General features: G+C 32.4%; 7 protein-coding genes across 8 annotated transcripts; 4 read left to right on the forward strand and 3 right to left on the reverse strand.

Annotated features, from left to right (window-relative positions):
- Positions 1-235: 235 nt before the first annotated feature.
- Positions 236-1,206, reverse strand: LOC111682965. Its single transcript, XM_023444967.2, has 3 exons — positions 927-1,206; positions 580-872; positions 236-487 (listed from the first exon to the last, which is right to left on the reverse strand). The coding sequence occupies exons 1-3, from the start codon at positions 985-987 to the stop codon at positions 275-277; spliced, it is 567 nt and encodes a 188-aa protein (XP_023300735.2). The 5' UTR covers positions 988-1,206; the 3' UTR covers positions 236-274.
- A 255-nt stretch (positions 1,207-1,461) lies between these two features.
- Positions 1,462-3,904, forward strand: LOC111682985 (pseudouridine-metabolizing bifunctional protein C1861.05). Its single transcript, XM_023444989.2, has one exon. It carries the CDS (start codon positions 1,614-1,616, stop codon positions 3,723-3,725), a length of 2,112 nt encoding a protein of 703 aa, XP_023300757.2. The 5' UTR covers positions 1,462-1,613; the 3' UTR covers positions 3,726-3,904.
- On the reverse strand, positions 3,797-5,733 carry LOC111682966 (protein Notchless). Its single transcript, XM_023444968.2, has 5 exons — positions 4,926-5,733; positions 4,628-4,858; positions 4,210-4,560; positions 3,915-4,041; positions 3,797-3,843 (listed from the first exon to the last, which is right to left on the reverse strand). The coding sequence occupies exons 1-5, from the start codon at positions 5,680-5,682 to the stop codon at positions 3,831-3,833; spliced, it is 1,479 nt and encodes a 492-aa protein (XP_023300736.2). The 5' UTR covers positions 5,683-5,733; the 3' UTR covers positions 3,797-3,830.
- Positions 5,734-6,430: 697 nt separating this feature from the next.
- On the forward strand, positions 6,431-7,247 carry LOC111682980 (COMM domain-containing protein 3). The gene is made up of 2 exons (XM_023444983.2): positions 6,431-6,619; positions 6,684-7,247. Exons 1-2 carry the CDS (start codon positions 6,478-6,480, stop codon positions 7,145-7,147), a joined length of 606 nt encoding a protein of 201 aa, XP_023300751.2. The 5' UTR covers positions 6,431-6,477; the 3' UTR covers positions 7,148-7,247.
- On the reverse strand, positions 7,163-9,210 carry LOC111682979. 2 transcript variants are annotated; one of them, XM_023444982.2, is made up of 4 exons: positions 8,778-9,210; positions 8,305-8,462; positions 8,076-8,240; positions 7,163-7,623 (listed from the first exon to the last, which is right to left on the reverse strand). In XM_023444982.2, the coding sequence occupies exons 1-4, from the start codon at positions 8,995-8,997 to the stop codon at positions 7,330-7,332; spliced, it is 837 nt and encodes a 278-aa protein (XP_023300750.1). In that variant the 5' UTR covers positions 8,998-9,210; the 3' UTR covers positions 7,163-7,329. The 2 variants fall into 2 exon arrangements, with proteins under 2 accessions (XP_023300750.1, XP_023300749.1); XM_023444981.2 differs by having other exon boundaries at positions 8,305-8,471.
- Positions 9,211-9,863: 653 nt separating this feature from the next.
- Positions 9,864-12,415, forward strand: LOC111682984 (ceramide glucosyltransferase). The gene has a single exon (XM_023444988.2). It carries the CDS (start codon positions 10,246-10,248, stop codon positions 11,476-11,478), a length of 1,233 nt encoding a protein of 410 aa, XP_023300756.2. The 5' UTR covers positions 9,864-10,245; the 3' UTR covers positions 11,479-12,415.
- Positions 12,416-14,448: 2,033 nt separating this feature from the next.
- Positions 14,449-17,659, forward strand: LOC111682969 (probable RNA-binding protein 19). Its single transcript, XM_023444970.2, has 4 exons — positions 14,449-14,652; positions 14,712-16,921; positions 16,979-17,101; positions 17,161-17,659. The coding sequence occupies exons 1-4, from the start codon at positions 14,617-14,619 to the stop codon at positions 17,489-17,491; spliced, it is 2,700 nt and encodes an 899-aa protein (XP_023300738.2). The 5' UTR covers positions 14,449-14,616; the 3' UTR covers positions 17,492-17,659.
- The last annotated feature ends 243 nt before the right edge of the window (positions 17,660-17,902 follow it).

Below are 17,902 nucleotides of genomic sequence, written 5' to 3' on the forward strand. Positions count from 1 at the left end.
GTTTTTGGTTTGTGCGTGTTTTAGTATAAATTTTAAGAGCTTTTTTCTTGCTTTGTTTTTAAAATTGTTTTTTAATCTATATACAAACATTGCCGACCATATGATACCCTTCACCAGTGACTATATTCAAAGTGTGGATTACATTTTAAATGAAAACACATTAAAGTAAATATGGACCGATGTTTATAAATTTTGGTAGAAGCATTTACTACTACTTCAGTTATGAAAAAACAAATTGATTCGATATTAAAAAAAAAATTGTAACATATATTTTTCACAATTGTAAATTTTTAGTTTTTTCGACTAAATTACTTTCATTAGTTTTTAAATTGTTTGTTTTATCGACTAATTCATAAATTTTATTTAAATTAACATTATTGAAGGCTTCCTTTAATTGCTGCTGTATTTTAATTTCATCTTCGACGAATGTTGAGAAATTTTTATATTGGGAATTTTCCAATTTGAGTGAAGCCAGCATTATGGAATTCTAAATAGTTTTATATAATTTTTATCAGCAATAAATTTTTATTAAGACTTTAAAAATATTTAATATTTAAGCTAAATAATATTTTAGCTTACCTCTAGAAAATTGTGCTTTAACAACGACAATTGTTTGTCTAATTCCTGTTCGTTTTCTTCAGTGTATTTAATATGATCGAAGTATTGTGGCAATAGAACATGATCTGGTATAATAAAATATTTCCTATCTAAATTATTGGCAGCCTCCATATCATCACTCATGGATAGCCAAATATTTTTGAAAACTTCTTCCTTGGCTTGGCGCAAGCATTCATTCGTCTCTTCGCTGGCATTAAATTTACTGAGCATAGCATCCAAGGCATTTCGTAGGATTTTTTGCAAAAAATATTTTCCTTTTGATAAAACAATGTTTAATAAAATGTAAAACAACTTGCTTTGAAACTTACTTTCTAAAGATGATTGTGCTGCGGTAAAACCAAAATGTTCAATTTCATATTCTCTGTCCATATCTTTTCTTATTTTGTAAAAAATTTAATTGGAAATAAAAAATATTTTGTCACTTTGTTTACTTTTCACAAAAAACAAGCTGGCGCGAAAAAAAATACTCTAGCAGCCATAGTTGCCAGATCATTTAGGTGCAAAAAATCGTAAAATTTCGATAATAAAATCGTCAAAATAGTAAATTGAATTTTGGAAATCGTCAAAATTATTTATTTTAGATAATCAACATAATTGATGATATTTCTTCTAATTTTTTATTCTTTAGTTTAACTATAGGGACATTATTATTAATTTCGACTGACTGAAAATTTTCAAAAATAATGCACAAGTTACAAAAACACGAAATTTTATATTTTTTTGGTATTTTTAATTTTAGATATATGGAGTAATATTTAATTAGGAAAAACTGCCTTAAAATTTTTTAGTCGATTTCAGACAAAATCATTTAATTTCGTTTGGTCTGAATGAGCTATAATATTTAAAACGCTTATTTTGCTACTTCATACTATTTTAGAAACATGATGATGGTCTACTTTTTATTTTGCTTTGTGATAAGTATTTTTTTATTTTTTGTTTATCAATTGTTTTTGTTGTTTTATTAGCAAACAATTTAGTAATTACAAAAATCCATCATGATTTTAAAACATTTAAAAACTATTAAAATTCTCTCATTCCAAAGAAATTTGTCGAGTTTTCGCAAATTACTTGATATTCATCCTACTGTTAAAAATGCCCTGTATCACCAAGAACCGGTAGTGGCCTTGGAATCTACTATTATAACGCATGGCATGCCTTACCCACAAAACTTAGAAACAGCCTTTGAGGTGGAGGACATAGTAAGATCGTCTGGTGCCACTCCTGCCACTATAGCCCTTATGGATGGTCGTCTCAAGGTGGGCCTATCAAAAGATGATATTGTCCAATTGGCAAAAATGGATAGATCTGAAGTTATAAAGTCCTCACGCCGAGATCTAGCTTATGTAATATCCAATGGAAAGTGTGGTGGGACGACGGTAGCCGCTACGATGATTGTTGCTCATATGGCGGGTATAAAAATATTTGCCACTGGTGGTGTGGGAGGCGTACATCGCGATGGTCATATCACAATGGATGTTTCGGCAGATTTAGTAGAATTGGGACGAACTCCGGTAACGGTGGTGAGTAGTGGCGTAAAATCCATATTGGATATACCTCGTACATTGGAATATCTGGAGACCCAAGGTGTCTGTGTGGCCGCCTTTAATAGCGAAGGTGGCAAATTTCCCGATTTCTATACTCGTGATAGTGGTTGCAAAGCTCCCTACAATTTACAAAATCCCCTAGAAGCTGCTAAACTTATAAATTCTTTGCATCAACTACAATTGCAATCGGGCATATTAATTGGTGTCCCCATACCCGCTGAATATGCCGCCGATAAAGATTTAATTACTGCCGCCATAGATCAAGCCTACACAGATGCTGCCGCCCAAGGAGTGGAAGGAAAAGAAGTTACACCTTTTCTATTGGCTGCTATTGCAAAAATTACGGGCGGTTCTAGTCTTAAAGCGAATATGGCTTTAATTAAAAACAATGCCCATGTTGCTGCCAAAATTGCTTGTGAATTAAGCAACATTGTTAACAAAAATACTCAACCGTCGGAACACACATCAACTACATCAAGAAACCCCTTAGTAATTGGTGCCTCAATGTTGGATCTTTGCCTCACTATGTTGGATGATATACCCTTAAATCTTAATGGCGCTACCTATCGTACCAGTGCAAAAGAATCGGGCGGTGGGGTAGGTCGTAATTTGGCCGAAGCCATTTATAAATTAAACGGTTCTGCTAGTTTTGTTTCGGTTATAGGTAAAGATCACATGGGCCAAAGCTTGTTACAATTAATACCAGAATCTATGCGTCAGGGCATTCTTATTGATCAGGAAAAAACTACCTCTATTTGTTCTATAATATTTGATAAATTCGGCAATTGTAAGATGTGTTTAGCCAATATGGAAATACACAAATCTCTAACACCAAAGGTGATAAGACAACAAGAAGAACAATTCAAGCATACACCCTTAGTGGTAATAGACAGCAATTTAAGCGTAAATACCATAGAAACAATATTGGAATTGTCGCTACAGTACAATAAGCCAGTGTTTTTTGAGCCCACCGATATGTTAATAGCCGGAAAACCTTTTGAGCTGGACACCACACTAACACAGCAAATACGCTTGATTACACCCAATGTTTTTGAACTTAAAGCTATAGTCGAAGCCATAACCGGCAAAAAGATTAATTGGCTACCAAATAATGCTTTGTCATCCCAAGAGCAACTAGTCGCCGAATGCCAGAATTTATTAAAGTTGATTGAAAATAAATTCGATTGCATTGTCGTGACTTTGGGTGCTCATGGTGTCTTGGTTAATTTACGTGGCAATAGTTTTGAACAGAAAATGTTTGAACCATCAACGGGAGCCTATATAAATTACCCATCAACTAAATTTTCTACCCGTTTTTATGCTGCCCCCTCTATTGAAAATATTGTAAATGTTTCGGGTGCCGGCGATAGTTTATCAAGTGGCTTTATAACTGGTTTACTACGAGGTTTAACCATCAATGATAGTATAGCTTTTGGTTTTCTGGCAGCTAAACGTTCACTACAATCCAACTCCGCTGTGCCTGAACAATATTTTGCAAACAGTGAGGAAGAGCAAAAACTTTTAAGCAATGAAATTAATGCCTTAAAGTATAGAGATTTATAATTTTAAAACCTATATAAGTTTAAAACCTATCCTATGATGTTTCTGTTGTTTATCCAAAAAGAAAATATGCATTTTTATTATTTTTTTTTAATTTTATTAACATTATTAATAAGCCCATCTGTAAATAAGTAAAAAATATAAAATAAATTTTATATTTGCATTTCTTTTGACAGTATATTTCAAACTTACAATTTGATTACTTTGTCCTTTCCGCCAGAAGCTACTTTAGAACCATCAGGAGCCCAATCTACTCCAAAGACTTCATCAGCATGACCAGGTAATTCTTGAGCAAGTTTCTTCGTTTGAACACTCCATACTAAAAACAAAAAAATAGCAAGTTTTAGTGAAATGCAAAGAGTTCTATTGCATATCTATCATTATATATCAAACTACATTTTTCAAATGTTCAAATCGGGTCTATTCATTCCACATTTAGCTTTCACTTTTTTACCCCTATGTTTCCTCAATGTTTGTTAACACTTACCTTTTAAAGTTGAATCTTTACTGCCACTAACAATTAAACGGGAATCCGCCGACCATGCTAATGTGTATACAGCTTGAACATGACCTCTGAATGTATTCAAATATTGACCATCTTTGGCACGCCACAAACGAACGGATTTATCAAACGAAGCTGATGCAATCAATTTAACATCTGGTGAATATTTAACATCATTGACAACATTTTGATGACCCGTCATACGTTGAATACATTTGTTTTGATTCGATACCCATAAATATAATGTGTAATCATCTGAGCACGATACTAGGGATTCAATATCATCCGGACAGACTTGTTTGTAACGCTGCAAAGCCATTTCTTGTAATTTCTCTTCTGCGAAGACGTGTTAAGTTTTCATATTACAACAGCTAAATGTTAGTTAATGTTTGCTAAAACTTACTGCTTAAATCGGCATACTTTTTATTTCTATCTTGTACAGGATGAAAAGGTCCTGTACGTAACACATAGTCTGTGTTAAGTGCAATGTTATTAACCCAATGTGCATGACCAGTAAAGGTTCTGCATAATATGCCATCTGATGCACGCCAAATTTTAACTGTACGATCTTTGGATGAAGTATATATTAAACCAGCACCTCCCCAACGTACAGCTGTGACAGCAGCGGTATGACCTACAAACAAAAGTAATACAAAAGTTAATAATAATTAATAAAACTTTTTATTAGTGTATATACTTGCCTGCTATTACCATAATACATTGACCCAATACCGTATCCCAGACACGACAATCACCATCACTTCCCGCACTAGCCAGTTTACGACAATTGGGATTTTTATGGTAGGGTTCCCAGCTTAAGCAATTTATCCACTTTTTATGGCCTGTCAGAGTACGACCCACTTGTTTGCCAGTTTCGGGATCCCAAAGAATAATATTACCAGCTTTGCATGCACTGGCTAGTTTTTTACCATCCGGTGACCATGCTACACACATGACCCATTGCTTGTGTCCTGTACAGGTAAAATGTGGAGTTTCTGTATTTAAATCCCAAAGTCTTACCGTCGTATCACCGGAACCACTAGCCAAATGTGCACCATCCGGACTAAACAATATCGAAATTACAGCCTCGGCATGACCAGGCATGGAACTGGTGCAACGTGTAACCGGGCGCACTTTGAACACCGATTGTGGCTGATAGACAATACTAATAACATTTTCAGTATCGACAGTTTTAAGATCTAATGTTTGGTCAAGTGTCTTTTTAATTTCATCATCGCCTACAAAGAACAAATACGGTGTTGCTTCTTCGTTTTTCAGCAATGCATTGCAGATAAGCCCCAATTGTTCAACAGTAACTCCTGCTGGCAAATCGATGGGTGGTCCTGCCTCTTCTCCAGTATCCGATACTAGACGTGCTTGTATCGTATGTGTTTCATTGTTTTCTATAGACTCACTTTCTTTTTTTTCATCATTTAATTTAACGCGTTTTGAAAACATGTTTGTACAGACGAGAAATAAGCAGAAATTATGAATGAGAACACGTGCAGATGAAAACTAAAAAAAAATTCAAAACATAAACAAACTAGTAAAGATGCCAGATGTAATGTTATTTCTTTATCTAGAGAAGACAAACATCTAATTCCTATTGAGTATTTATCATAATCAGAATTTATTATTAACCCAGCGAAAACTGGAAAAAAATTGTTTTAGTTGATATTTTTACAAATTAAAGTATTTCCTATAATTTACCGATATAATTTAATATATTGGATATGCAATGGCTAATTCATATAAAGTCTTAAGGTACTTTTACAACTATCAAATATTTATTGAATGAAGCATGATTTCTAATTGAGACCAGTAATCAATCTTTTAGATACATATTTTTTACATTGACTTATTTTTCTAAGAGTTACATTTTAATGCATTTTCATATAATAGCAGTTCAATTTAAATAAATTAAATTAATACTCGATACTCACGACATGTGTGGCCACATGGAATATTTCGTCTTAAAGTGTTAGTAATATATACCAGCAGTTATTGAAGCAGGAGAAGTACAAACAACACTTACACAAATTTTGAACAAAATTTTGACGTGAGGCTATGCAGCTTAAGAAATTTATTCAGCCACGTTGATTTAGAAATATAATTATATCCCCAGATAAACAGAGAAGATAAAAATCATCTGGTAACTCTATATTTAAAAATTATCGCAATATTTGATTTAATGTTTTTGTTATCGAAAAAAATATTATTTGGCGACCTTCTCTAAAATGCACTGCAATAAAAATGAGTGTTCCAAGCAAAGTACTCATAACTTTATCAAATTTGGTTATTGAAGGCCTTAGCCACTTGGGAACAACTATACCATTAGATACCACAAAAAAGATTATTTCCAATAGTGTTAAACTAACATTACATCCAGAAGCCAGTAAGTTGTGTATACATATCTCATACGATACTAAATAGTTTTTGTAATTTGGTATCTTGATTAGCTATACCACCAGTACCAGAAATATATGCAACTAACAGTAGCAAGGCAAAGCAAAGTGAATATGCCATTGTGACTCTATACAGTTTGGCTATAAAACACAGTCTAGATGTTATGGCCGTTCGACAACTTATGGAAGAACAACATTTAAATGCGGCAGTAATTGAAGAATTAACACGTACGTATGAGGAACAACGTAAACAATTGTATTTACGCCAGCTGCAGGTGGGTCACTCATTTCCTCATATAACAGATGTGCAATGGCGAATAGTGGCCGACGTCAAGTCATCTACATCAGATCATAGCAGCAAAGAGGTGGGATTTCATATCAATTTGGGACGTTATAAACAAAAGGGAGGCGAAAGAGAAACTATTGTTGAGTTTGTATGTAATACCGAGGAATTGCAATTATTAATAAATAAACTTAAAGAAATAGAACGTCACTGTGGTAAAGAAACTTTGGAATAATAAAACACACATTAATTAAATAGTAATTTACAGTATTGATGTTTATCTAATACAATTTTTTAACTAAAAATAAAACAATTAATTTATTTGACTATAACAATATCAACAAAAATTTTAAAATTAGGAGGTAAATCATTTGGTAGTATATGATTAGTCCACGTGTTTAGGAACAGTGTCTGTCGCTAAACTTGTGTATCAAGCAATGACTTTAGCTGCGCAAACTCTGATGGAGCATTGCTATAAATGGAACCAGAAAATGCATTTTCTGCATTATCTTCGGCATCGGAACTGATAACAACACATTCATTGTGTTTATTTAGTTTCATGTTGAGACCACGAAAACGTTTATCGATTTTATATAGATTTTTACCACTGGACCAAGAATAAAAGGGTTTACCACTGAATGGATTCATAAAATCTGCCCAATATCCATGGAGTCTTAAGCGGGCAGTGATTTCACGGGCAGCTAATACAAACTAAAAGTTAAAAATTAAAGTAAAATTATTTTAACATTATCTACTGTATATTGCCATTTCATATTCTTTACATGTCTAAAATTCAAACTGACCTCTAGATCTTAATTCCTATAGTGAAAGGTCATTTATTAATGTTTTGTGCGCGACAAGTGTATGTTTAATTAAATTCACTAGTGTTATTCGTTTTAAGTGTTCATATTGTTGCTTCTATCTTTAGAAGTATGTTTTAAAATTATTTTAAAACATTCACAAACAATAAACTAAATAATTTTGTTGAAAAATCAATATCAAAAATAAGAAACCACTGCGCAATATCTTAACTAAAACGCCTAAAGTATGTATTTTCCAAATAAAAATTTCATAAATTATTAGATACATAAATTGCTAAAAAGCAATGACAATACGGAAATTGTTATACATATGAATGTATGTACATGTATAGTACTACTTACTTTTCTTGCTCCTATCTCGCTATCACCATTGAAACGTAATGTCATTAGAGCTAATTTGTCACTAGATACCACTTCGGGTGCTGGAAATAATTCATGCAGGGATTTTTTAATCAATGAGGGACATTCATTTACACTGAATTTTAGCATGGGCTTCTTCTCAGAGTTCTTTAAAAGAAAAAGAGAAATGAAAAAATTACATAATTCAATTTGTTAATGCCCTTTTACTTACTTTGCCATCGAAATCAACCAGTGATTCTAAGGGCACCTCCAAAGTTATTGTGGTAGAGGCTCCTTGCCAAGCAGGTCCTACGGCGTTGGGGAAATAAAAACGGTTGCCGCGCGGTGAGAGTAATTCCCAATTTGGCCCACACTCTCCGCCCAAAAAGTCTGAATTGCCTTGAGAACATTAGTATACAGATATTGTTGTATTGTATGTATGTATTCATGTAATATAATTAACAATTTACATCATACGAAAATAACTAAATAAACTAATACAAAACATACACTTGCACACACTCTCAAGCAAAAACAAACAAAAACAATTTTTTGTCAAATCATATCAGGCGGGTTGTGATAATTGTTTTTATCATGTATAGATAGATATTTTTTGTAAAAACAAACCAATGCGTGTTATTTTTATTTTTATGCTATTTTTGGTTTTGTTTTTGTGGATGTGTGTCTGTTAAATATTTGGCCTACCTTCAACACGAACTTTTGATTTGACAACCTTGAAAGCGCTTTCAAGGTTTTTAGAATCGCTCCGTCTGGAATATTGTGCTACAATACAATAATTATTTGGTTGTACCTTTAGCAGATACAAGGTCAAAGGAGTATTTGTATTTAGACAACATACAGCAGTAGCATTGCGCAAAACTGTTCCTCCACTGTATTGAAGACTTCGTAATAAAGTATATGACATTCTGATTTTGTACTTTTTTTATATGATCGAAATTCAAATATTTCCAATTAGCGTCTTACACTTTAGTATTATTAGTTTAACTTATATTTTATACTAAAATTTTATTTTTATTATAAAGAATTTATGTATAAAAATTTTGAATATTTTCTAACTCCTCCAGATGTTATATATAATTTCTGTTTTTATTCCTCTCGTTTTTCGTATTATTTTCTTACTACTGGTTTGTCAGAAAAAAATATTTGTTAATCAGCTGACACAAGGCGAATTTATGTAAGGTGGTAGCTATTTAATCAGCTGCATATATTTTTCATCGTACTCAGTGAGTTTGTTATTACTGTTTACACATATATTTTTAAAAATTTCCGTTATTTTGAGAAATACTTTTCGTATATTTCTTATCAATAATTACAATACTACACTTATTAAAATATTTTTATACATCATAATATTTATGTTTATTTTTTTACAAAAAAAGTTAAAATATATTTATAGAAATTTTTTATATTATTAAAGATTTGGTCTCCTAACAAATTTTGAAACAATTGCACTTTAAAAACTAAACAATTTTTCTTTTTCTAAAGAAGAAAAAGTACGAAAATAGTTCCACTTTCGATCTAAATGGAATTCTGTGATAGGTCTGTAGTTTAAAAATAAATCTCGTGAAAATGAGTTGTAAAACAAGAGAAATACAAAATTTCCTACTCTGGTCTACAATATTTGTTTCCAAAATCCCATTTTTTAATCTCTCGCATTCCGCTTTTATTTAAAATTGTTGTAAATTTAAAAATTAAACGTAGATGAAAACTTCGCCGGCTTACAGTCGATTCTAAGCCGCCGTCGACATTTTAGTGTCAACCTCTTACGTCGTTAATATTTGTCGGCGCAGAACACTATTTGTGGTTAAAAGATTTGCAAAAATAATAGATTTTTTCTTTTTTTCTTTTAATTTGTTTCAATTTATTAACAAAATAAAATAATAAAAAACATGAAATATTTGTAAAGTGTAAATATTTAAATATACATAATAATGACTATGCTCGACAAGTATTATGTATTGTCGTCCAAGTGACAACGCCAAGAAAAGAAAAAAATACAGATAAAGGAAGTAAATGCAAGAAGAATTATCACAATTATCATAAGACCGTGTACAGTGCAGTGATTCATTAAATAATTAAGCATATTTAAATACTAAACAGAGCCGAGTCGAGCTGAATACAAAACAACAAATTTTACGCAGTGAAAGAAACAATGTCATCTATACCAACACCTGTGTTTGGATTTGCGATATTCTTTTTGTTGTTTTGGTGCGGTACCTGGTGTGTACATCTAATGGCTATATGTTATGGCAAATTTAAACTGCATAAAAAGTCGTGCATGTTTCCAAATGAGACACCACTACCGGGTGTTTCAATTATAAAGCCTCTAATGGGCGTTGATCCCAATTTGGAGCATAATCTAGAGACCTTCTTTACCATGGATTATCCTGTTTATGAACTGTTATTCTGCATAGAAGATAAATCAGATCCTGCGGTGAAATTAGTAGAGAGCCTAATTTCGAAGTATCCCACAGTGGAGGCTTCGTTATTTTTGGGTGCCTCAAATGTGGGTGTGAATCCCAAAATTAATAACATGCAACCCGGTTATGAAGCTGCCAAATATGAATTTGTTATGATCTCCGATAGTGGCATCAAAATGAAAAATGATACCTTGTTGGATATGGTGCATAATATGGGTGAGAAATATGCATTAGTGCACCAGATGCCTTTTACGTGTGATCGTGAAGGTTTCGCAGCCACATTTGAAAAGATTTTCTTTGGCACTGTACAATCAAGAATATACTTATCGGCCGATTTGTTGGGCATCAATTGTCACACGGGAATGTCCTGCCTTCTGCGCAAGTCTGTCATCGACTATTTGGGAGGATTAAAAACTTTCGGCTGCTATTTGGCCGAGGACTTTTTTATTGCCAAAGCCATTACAGAACAAGGGTGGAAAATGCGCATTAGCAACCAGCCTGCTTTACAAAACAGTGGCTTTTGTGATATTAGTAGTTTTCAGGCGCGTCTTATTCGTTGGGCCAAACTTCGGGTGGCCATGGTACCCACAACTATACTACTGGAGCCTTTATCCGAATGCATGGTACTGGGGGCATTGGCCTCTTGGTCGGCTTCTCTCATTTTTAAATGGGATCCTTTGGTATTTTACTTGGTACACATTCTAACATGGTTTCTATCGGACTGGCTGCTGCTGTCGATTGTTCAGAATGGTTCGTTGCCGTTTCATAAATTCGAATTCGTTATTGGTTGGCTGTTTCGCGAGTTAAGTGGCCCCTATTTGTTTTTGCACGCCTTATGGAATCCAGCCATAAGATGGCGCACTCGCACCTATAAACTACAATGGGGAGGAGTTGCCTATGAACTGCCAGATACAAATGATTCCAATACAAATCCAAGCAGCAAACGTCTCTTAATAGCATCGTAGCATAAGGTTTACTCATCATATGGACAACATAAGTTTACTAACTACCTATTCCTGGGTACAACAAAAACAACAACATATACCATACGAATTATCAGCATTTTTATTAGTCGGCAAATCATTGTTAATGTATAATAAATAGTGCGATGTATGTCGTGTTATGCCGTGATTAAGATGACAGATAAAAAGGTTAGACTAACTAACTACCGTAGAAGATAATTAGACAGACAGTATTCCTTAACTACTCAATTTAATTTGAAAGTATTTAAGCTCATATTGAACCTTTTTTTTACTTTCTCTCACTTAATTTCGTTTTTTTTTTACAAAAAATTAAAGAGAAACACTTTTGTAAATAAAAATAATTTCCCCTTTTTTTTATATTTTTATTAGTTTTCAATTCCTAAAAACTTATACTACTAGCTAACCTTTATATCTATCATTTTTCGTATGATTTAATTTATTTAAACTTTTAGTTTTATATTAATTTTAATAAGTAGGCATAATGAAAAGAAAATAAAACTAAAAAAAAGTAATAAATATTAACTATAATAATATACCAAAATGTTAGAATATTAAAATTAGAAATATCTTTTATATGTAAAACTGAACTTTTGTATAAAATAATCAAAAAATCCTTGCTTGAATCCCAAAAAATCTCATTACAAACAAAATTGCTTTAAAGTGAAGTATATATGTAAGTTCTTTTTGGTAGTTCAAAGGACTATTTTTGTGAGACATTTTTCTCTATTAAAAATTTAAGTTAATAAGAAACTCGAATAATTTTCAAAAGAACACAACACTGGCAATAATATATTAGAAAATCTAGATAAAAAAAGGCATCACCCTTCTCAACTTCTACTCCATTATTATAGAGTTAAAGAAAATTCCGATTAATGTATAAAAACGACAATTTGGTAAAAATGAGAATTACAAAAATAAATAAAAAAAAAATAAATGTAGATTGTTTTAAGCATCCATTGTGTGAAGATGGATGTTAATACACATGTGTAGTTATATATTTGAAATAAACGAAAAATAAATAACAAACAAAAAAGTTTTTCTTATCAATTTGAATAAATACAAACAGAAGTAGGTATTTTTTTGAAGAAGATATCATATGGGTTAAGGGTAAATTATGGTTCTATTGTCATACCATTTGGTAGACATATTTTCGTTTCAACAAAACTTATATTATGTTGTTATTAAGTCCGTAAAAACGATAAAATCAATTATTGAAGGTGACCTTAAATGAGGGTTAATTATGGCCAAAGAGATTTCGATTGATATAAAATTCGATCATTGTTATTGTTACGCTGACATTTTTATGTTAATTATGCACATTAAAGTAATTTTCTATAGGCGACCTTACAACAAACCTGCAAACAAAGCAACTGTAATTGGTGTCATTACATTAAACACTATTACAACTGGAACTAGTTGTTTATTTTCCTTATACTATCCAAGTCTAAACAAATTAAAAACAAATCCTTTCTCCAAGTTTTACGAGGATCAGCCGATATTTAACTATATCCTCCATATAAAACATCTTGCAGAAAATCAGTTTCTACAAAATTTTGCATTAAGAAAATGATCAATAACGTAAAAACAAAACAATAAAAATTGTTTATTTACTAGCTATACCCAGTGTGCTGTGCTATCCTAAAAACAATATAAATAAGAAACTTAACGATTGTGATCATTCTAACTACAATGGTTTTCCAGATAAACAATTTCATGTTTCGATTTCAATATCATAGAAAACTCAAAAAGTACCAGTTGGAGAATGAAAAAGTACCAAAAAATATCACTTGGTACCGGTGTTTTGAAAAACACCCCATCAGTGTACACTTAATAAGGTAGCCTCGTCGCTACAACAAATACAACAATACAAAAACAACAGGCGATTTGTTATTGTAGAATAATCCCATCTGTCAAAAAAAGCTGTGTGTGTAGAATGAAAAAGCAACAAATAAACACAATAAAAATATGAGTTTTTAGCAATTATTTAAATTTTTAACTATTAATATTAATATATTATATAAATTAAACGTTGAATGTCTGAAAATCATAACTATATCTATTGGGAAGACCAATTTTCCGAATTAAACGTGTTTTTTGTGAAAAGTGATTGGTCGTGTTAAAAATAGTTGAAACTGATTTGGAACGTATGCCGGAGCTAAAGATTTTCTTTTTTTATCAAGAGAGAAGGATAACAAAGACATTTAATCACGATTGACCTAGAAAACTCCTTTAAAACCATAATTTTCTTCACTTTTTAAAATTTTTACACCTTTTGCGATTTTTTTTCTATGTAAACAAACAGGAATTTTGACAGATATGATTGTAAAAGCTGATGATCAGCTGTGCGGACGAGGCTACCTTATTAAGTGTACACTGCACCCCATTAGCATATTTAGTGTTTCTTGAATAAAATCAAATTTCCTGTTTTTACCCCTTTTTTCCTCCCTATTAACGAAATAAATATTCTGTTCTAAAAAGTTGCGACATCGTATTGGCAGCCCGTTATTATGTATTCATATGTAAAAGTTAATAAAGCAAAAACAATTGTTTCATAAAAAAGTACCAAAAATAAATAAACGTTCGTCGTGTTATGAAGGATTCAAAATATTTTTTTAATGTTCTCTGGTTTAAAAGATACATGGTGTGCAAAAGAAGTACCAAATTACAGTTTTTACCCGTTTATTCCCTAAAGGGGCCGAATTTGAAAAATTACCGGACACCTTTCCGCTTTTTTTTAAATGAACGACGATAAGCTTTCAGTGTTTTTGTAACTTTTCTAGTTTAGGAGATTTGAGGTTACCGAATTAAACATAATTATGAACTTAAAAGCACTATTATTCCGGTTCAGTTGTATGGGGGTTAAGTGAAATAATGGACCGATGTTAACCATTTTCAACAGGCTTCGTCTCCGGTAACAGAGAATACAACCCTGTCAAATAGTTAAAACAGCTGTTAAGCCTAAACTCACCACACGTAAAACTACGGTGTGGCATCTCAAAAAAGTTTCACGTGTATCGGGTTTTTAGTACATAAACAATGTAATTTGTGAACGTTTTTCTAAACACATTATTAAAAATTAAAGTTTTTTATCATAAAATTTTACACTAAAAATAAATAAACATGTCGAGAATTATAGTTAAACAGTTGCCTAAAAACGTAAGTAAAATTTTTCCACAAAATCTCTTAAAATTCTATAAGTTTTCTATGTTATTTAGATAACTGAAGATAAACTGCGAAATTTGTTTGGTTCTAAAGGCACCATAACTGATATGCAGCTAAAGTACACTGCAGATGGAAAATTTCGACAGTTTTGCTTCATTGGCTATCAAACGGAAGATGAGGCACAACAAGCCATTAAATTTTTCAACAATACCTGCATCCAGACCAATCGTATACGCGTTGAAATGTGTGCCAATTTGGGCAGTGATGATAAACCACAGTCGTGGAGTAAATATGCGAAAGATAATAAAAAAGAAATGGATTTGGCGAAAAAAATCAAGGAGGCCTCATTAGAAGATAAGAAAAAGGAAAAGGCCCAGTCAAAGCTAGATGAAATTATAGGTAAACACAAAGATGATCCTGAATTTCAAGAGTTTATGAAGGCTCACGAAAGCAAGCGCTCGTTATGGGCAAATGATGCAGCAGAGGCAGTAGTGAGTGAAAATAAAGAGCAGCAAGAAGATTCTGACAAAGAAGATCAAGGTGAGAACGAACAAAGTGATGAAGAGGAGGAAAATCAAAATGAAGATGAAGAAGAGGATACAAAATTGGCGGAAAAACCTATAAGTGACTTGGAATATATGAAATCTTTAATGGTTTCTTCAGATTCGACAAAAAATTCAGCTAAAACTAAACAATCTAACATTGACTTATTTACCATCAAAATCCATAATGTCCCCTATAAAACTAAACGACAGGAAATTATAAAATTTTTCAAACCCTTAAAACCTTACTCGGTGCGTTTGCCTTCCAAAGTACATGGATTTTGTTATGTGGGTTTCAAGACCGAAAAGGACATGACCAAGGCTATGTTGAAGAACAAAAGTTTCATTAAGGGGAAACAAGTATTTTTCTCCGATTTCACGGAGAAAAACAAAATTACTAAGGCCAAACAGGCGGGAAAAGGAGACGCTGAAATAAAGGCCATGACGGACAAAAATTCAAAATGGAAAATACAGGAATCAAGCTTAAACAATGAAGAAGATATATCCGAGTCGGGTAAAATATTCTTTCGCAATTTGGCTTATACTGTAAGTGAGGATGATTTACAAAAACTATTTGAACAATATGGTCCTGTGGCCGAGTTAAATTTACCAGTGGATACGGTAACCAGACAAATTAAAGGTTTTGGTACGGTAACGTTTTTGATGCCCGAACATGCAGTGCTAGCATTTAATAAGCTAGATGGTACTACATTTCACGGCCGTCTATTACACTTAATACCCGGCAAAAGCAGTAAGGCTGACGAAGAGCAAAATGAGGAAAATGATAGTGCTCTAACGTTTAAACAGAAAAAAGCTTTAAAATTAAAGAAAAACGCCCAAAATTCAGTGACTTGGAATACTTTGTTCTTGGGTGCAAATGCGGTGGCAGAAATTTTAGCGAAAAAGTTTGACACCACCAAACAACGTATTTTGGATACCGATGAGGGTGGTTCGAGTGCTGCCGTACGTGTAGCTTTGGGAGAAACACAAATTGTGGTAGAAATGAAAAAGTTTTTAGAGGAAAATGGTGTGCACATAAATGCCTTTGATACACAGAATGCCAAACGTTCAAAAACAATAATTTTAGCCAAAAATTTACCACCCGATACCAGCGTTCAAGATTTAACACCCATTTTCGGTAAATTTGGACCAATAGGTAGAATAGTTTTACCACCCAGTGGCGTCACAGCCATTATTGAATACTGTGATCCTTCAGAAGCCAGACAAGCCTTTAAAAAGTTGGCTTATAGTAAATTCAAAAATGTACCTTTGTATTTGGAATGGGGACCGGAAAATACGTTTACCACTAGTCTGTCGGGAGAACCTTTAATAGCAAAAATTGAAAATGAACCTACGGCAGATGAAACTAATGAAACAAAAGAAAATATGAATGAAAACCAAAAAGAAGAAGCTCCTAATGATGATAATGAAGATGATGGTGATGAATTGCCTGAGCCCAATACTACTCTTTTCTTGAGAAATTTGAATTTTAAAACGGAACAAGAAGCTGTATACAAACACTTCAAATCTTTGGGTCCCATACATACAGTAGAAATTGCCAAACGTAAAGATCCTAAAAATCCCAAAAGCTTTTCTTCTCTCGGATATGGTTTTATACAATTTAAAAAATCTGCTACAGCTGAATATGCTCTTAAGAATATGCAATTCACCAACATTGAGGGCAATCAAGTGGAGCTCAAACGCAGTGATCGTATACTTAAGTAAGCCTTTTTAATATATTTTTACTTTTTATGCATTAATATTAACATTTTTTACAGATCTGCCATTACAAATCAGGGTCAACGCAAAAAGGTAGAGATAACTAAACAAACTGGTACCAAATTGCTAGTACGTAATATACCTTTCCAAGCTAAAGTTAATGAAGTTCGTGACCTTTTCAAGTGAGTAAATATTTGTTACTTAATAAAAATGTTTTTTTATTATTTCTGAATTCTTTTAGGGCTTTTGGTGAGTTACGTTCAATACGTTTGCCGAAAAAGATGACACCTGGTGAAGACTGTCATCGTGGTTTTGGTTTTGTTGATTTCGTCACAAAAAGTGATGCTAAAAAGGCCTACGATGCTTTAAGCCAAAGTACTCATTTATACGGTAGACGTATTGTGCTTGAATGGGCCTCTACAGCTGAAGAAGACGTGGATACATTAAGAAAAAGAGCCGCGGATGATTACAATAGTTCATATCAAAATGATAATGCAAAGCGAAGCAAACGTGCTGTATTCGATACTGAGGGTAATGTTAAGAGTATAGCTAATGATGAAGATGAGCATTAAGTTAATGAAAATAATTGTTGACATTAGATTAGTGTATATTAAAAGTACTCTGTGTTTAATTCTTTTGTATAAATAATTGTTTTATCTAAAGTAAAATATATGTATAAATATATATTTTGATTAAGCTAAAAATATGTATATTTAAATATACATTTTAATATTAACAGAGATGTGTGTTTGTTTTCTTTTTAGTATTCAAAAAGATATTAATAATTTATTTTAGGTTTATTACGCACATTTTTAATACAAATAAATATGACTATTTTCTCAACTTTAGAAATTTTCTAAAAAAAAATACATATCCGTAATAAGAAGAATTTAAGTCGTCGACACGTAATCATTTCGAAAGAATTGCCCTGCATCCAAATCTGTCCTGTGGACTCTGGAAGGTTAGTGTTCTAGTCTGTTAGA

Source organism: Lucilia cuprina, chromosome 3, assembly GCF_022045245.1.
Source record: "Lucilia cuprina isolate Lc7/37 chromosome 3, ASM2204524v1, whole genome shotgun sequence".
Classification (NCBI taxonomy): Eukaryota; Metazoa; Arthropoda; class Insecta; order Diptera; family Calliphoridae; genus Lucilia; species Lucilia cuprina.

Coding starts and splice junctions, on each gene's coding strand:
- LOC111682979 (XM_023444981.2), bottom strand. CDS start 8,997: ATGTCATATACTTTATTACGAAGTCTTCAATACAGTGGAGGAACAGTT. Junction 8,472..8,777: donor ATCAAAAGTTCGTGTTGAAG/GTAGGCCAAATA, acceptor AATGTTCTCAAG/GCAATTCAGACTTTTTGGGC. Junction 8,241..8,304: donor TGGTTGATTTCGATGGCAAA/GTAAGTAAAAGG, acceptor TTTCTTTTAAAG/AACTCTGAGAAGAAGCCCAT.
- LOC111682969 (XM_023444970.2), top strand. CDS start 14,617: ATGTCGAGAATTATAGTTAAACAGTTGCCTAAAAAC. Junction 16,922..16,978: donor CGCAGTGATCGTATACTTAA/GTAAGCCTTTTT, acceptor CATTTTTTACAG/ATCTGCCATTACAAATCAGG. Junction 17,102..17,160: donor GAAGTTCGTGACCTTTTCAA/GTGAGTAAATAT, acceptor GAATTCTTTTAG/GGCTTTTGGTGAGTTACGTT.
- LOC111682985 (XM_023444989.2), top strand. CDS start 1,614: ATGATTTTAAAACATTTAAAAACTATTAAAATTCTCTCATTCCAAAGA.
- LOC111682965 (XM_023444967.2), bottom strand. CDS start 987: ATGGACAGAGAATATGAAATTGAACATTTTGGTTTTACCGCAGCACAA. Junction 873..926: donor AGCACAATCATCTTTAGAAA/GTAAGTTTCAAA, acceptor TTTTATCAAAAG/GAAAATATTTTTTGCAAAAA. Junction 488..579: donor TAAAGCACAATTTTCTAGAG/GTAAGCTAAAAT, acceptor AAAACTATTTAG/AATTCCATAATGCTGGCTTC.
- LOC111682984 (XM_023444988.2), top strand. CDS start 10,246: ATGTCATCTATACCAACACCTGTGTTTGGATTTGCGATATTCTTTTTG.
- LOC111682980 (XM_023444983.2), top strand. CDS start 6,478: ATGAGTGTTCCAAGCAAAGTACTCATAACTTTATCAAATTTGGTTATT. Junction 6,620..6,683: donor AACATTACATCCAGAAGCCA/GTAAGTTGTGTA, acceptor TATCTTGATTAG/CTATACCACCAGTACCAGAA.
- LOC111682966 (XM_023444968.2), bottom strand. CDS start 5,682: ATGTTTTCAAAACGCGTTAAATTAAATGATGAAAAAAAAGAAAGTGAG. Junction 4,561..4,627: donor AAAGTATGCCGATTTAAGCA/GTAAGTTTTAGC, acceptor ACGTCTTCGCAG/AAGAGAAATTACAAGAAATG. Junction 4,042..4,209: donor TAAAGATTCAACTTTAAAAG/GTAAGTGTTAAC, acceptor TTTTGTTTTTAG/TATGGAGTGTTCAAACGAAG.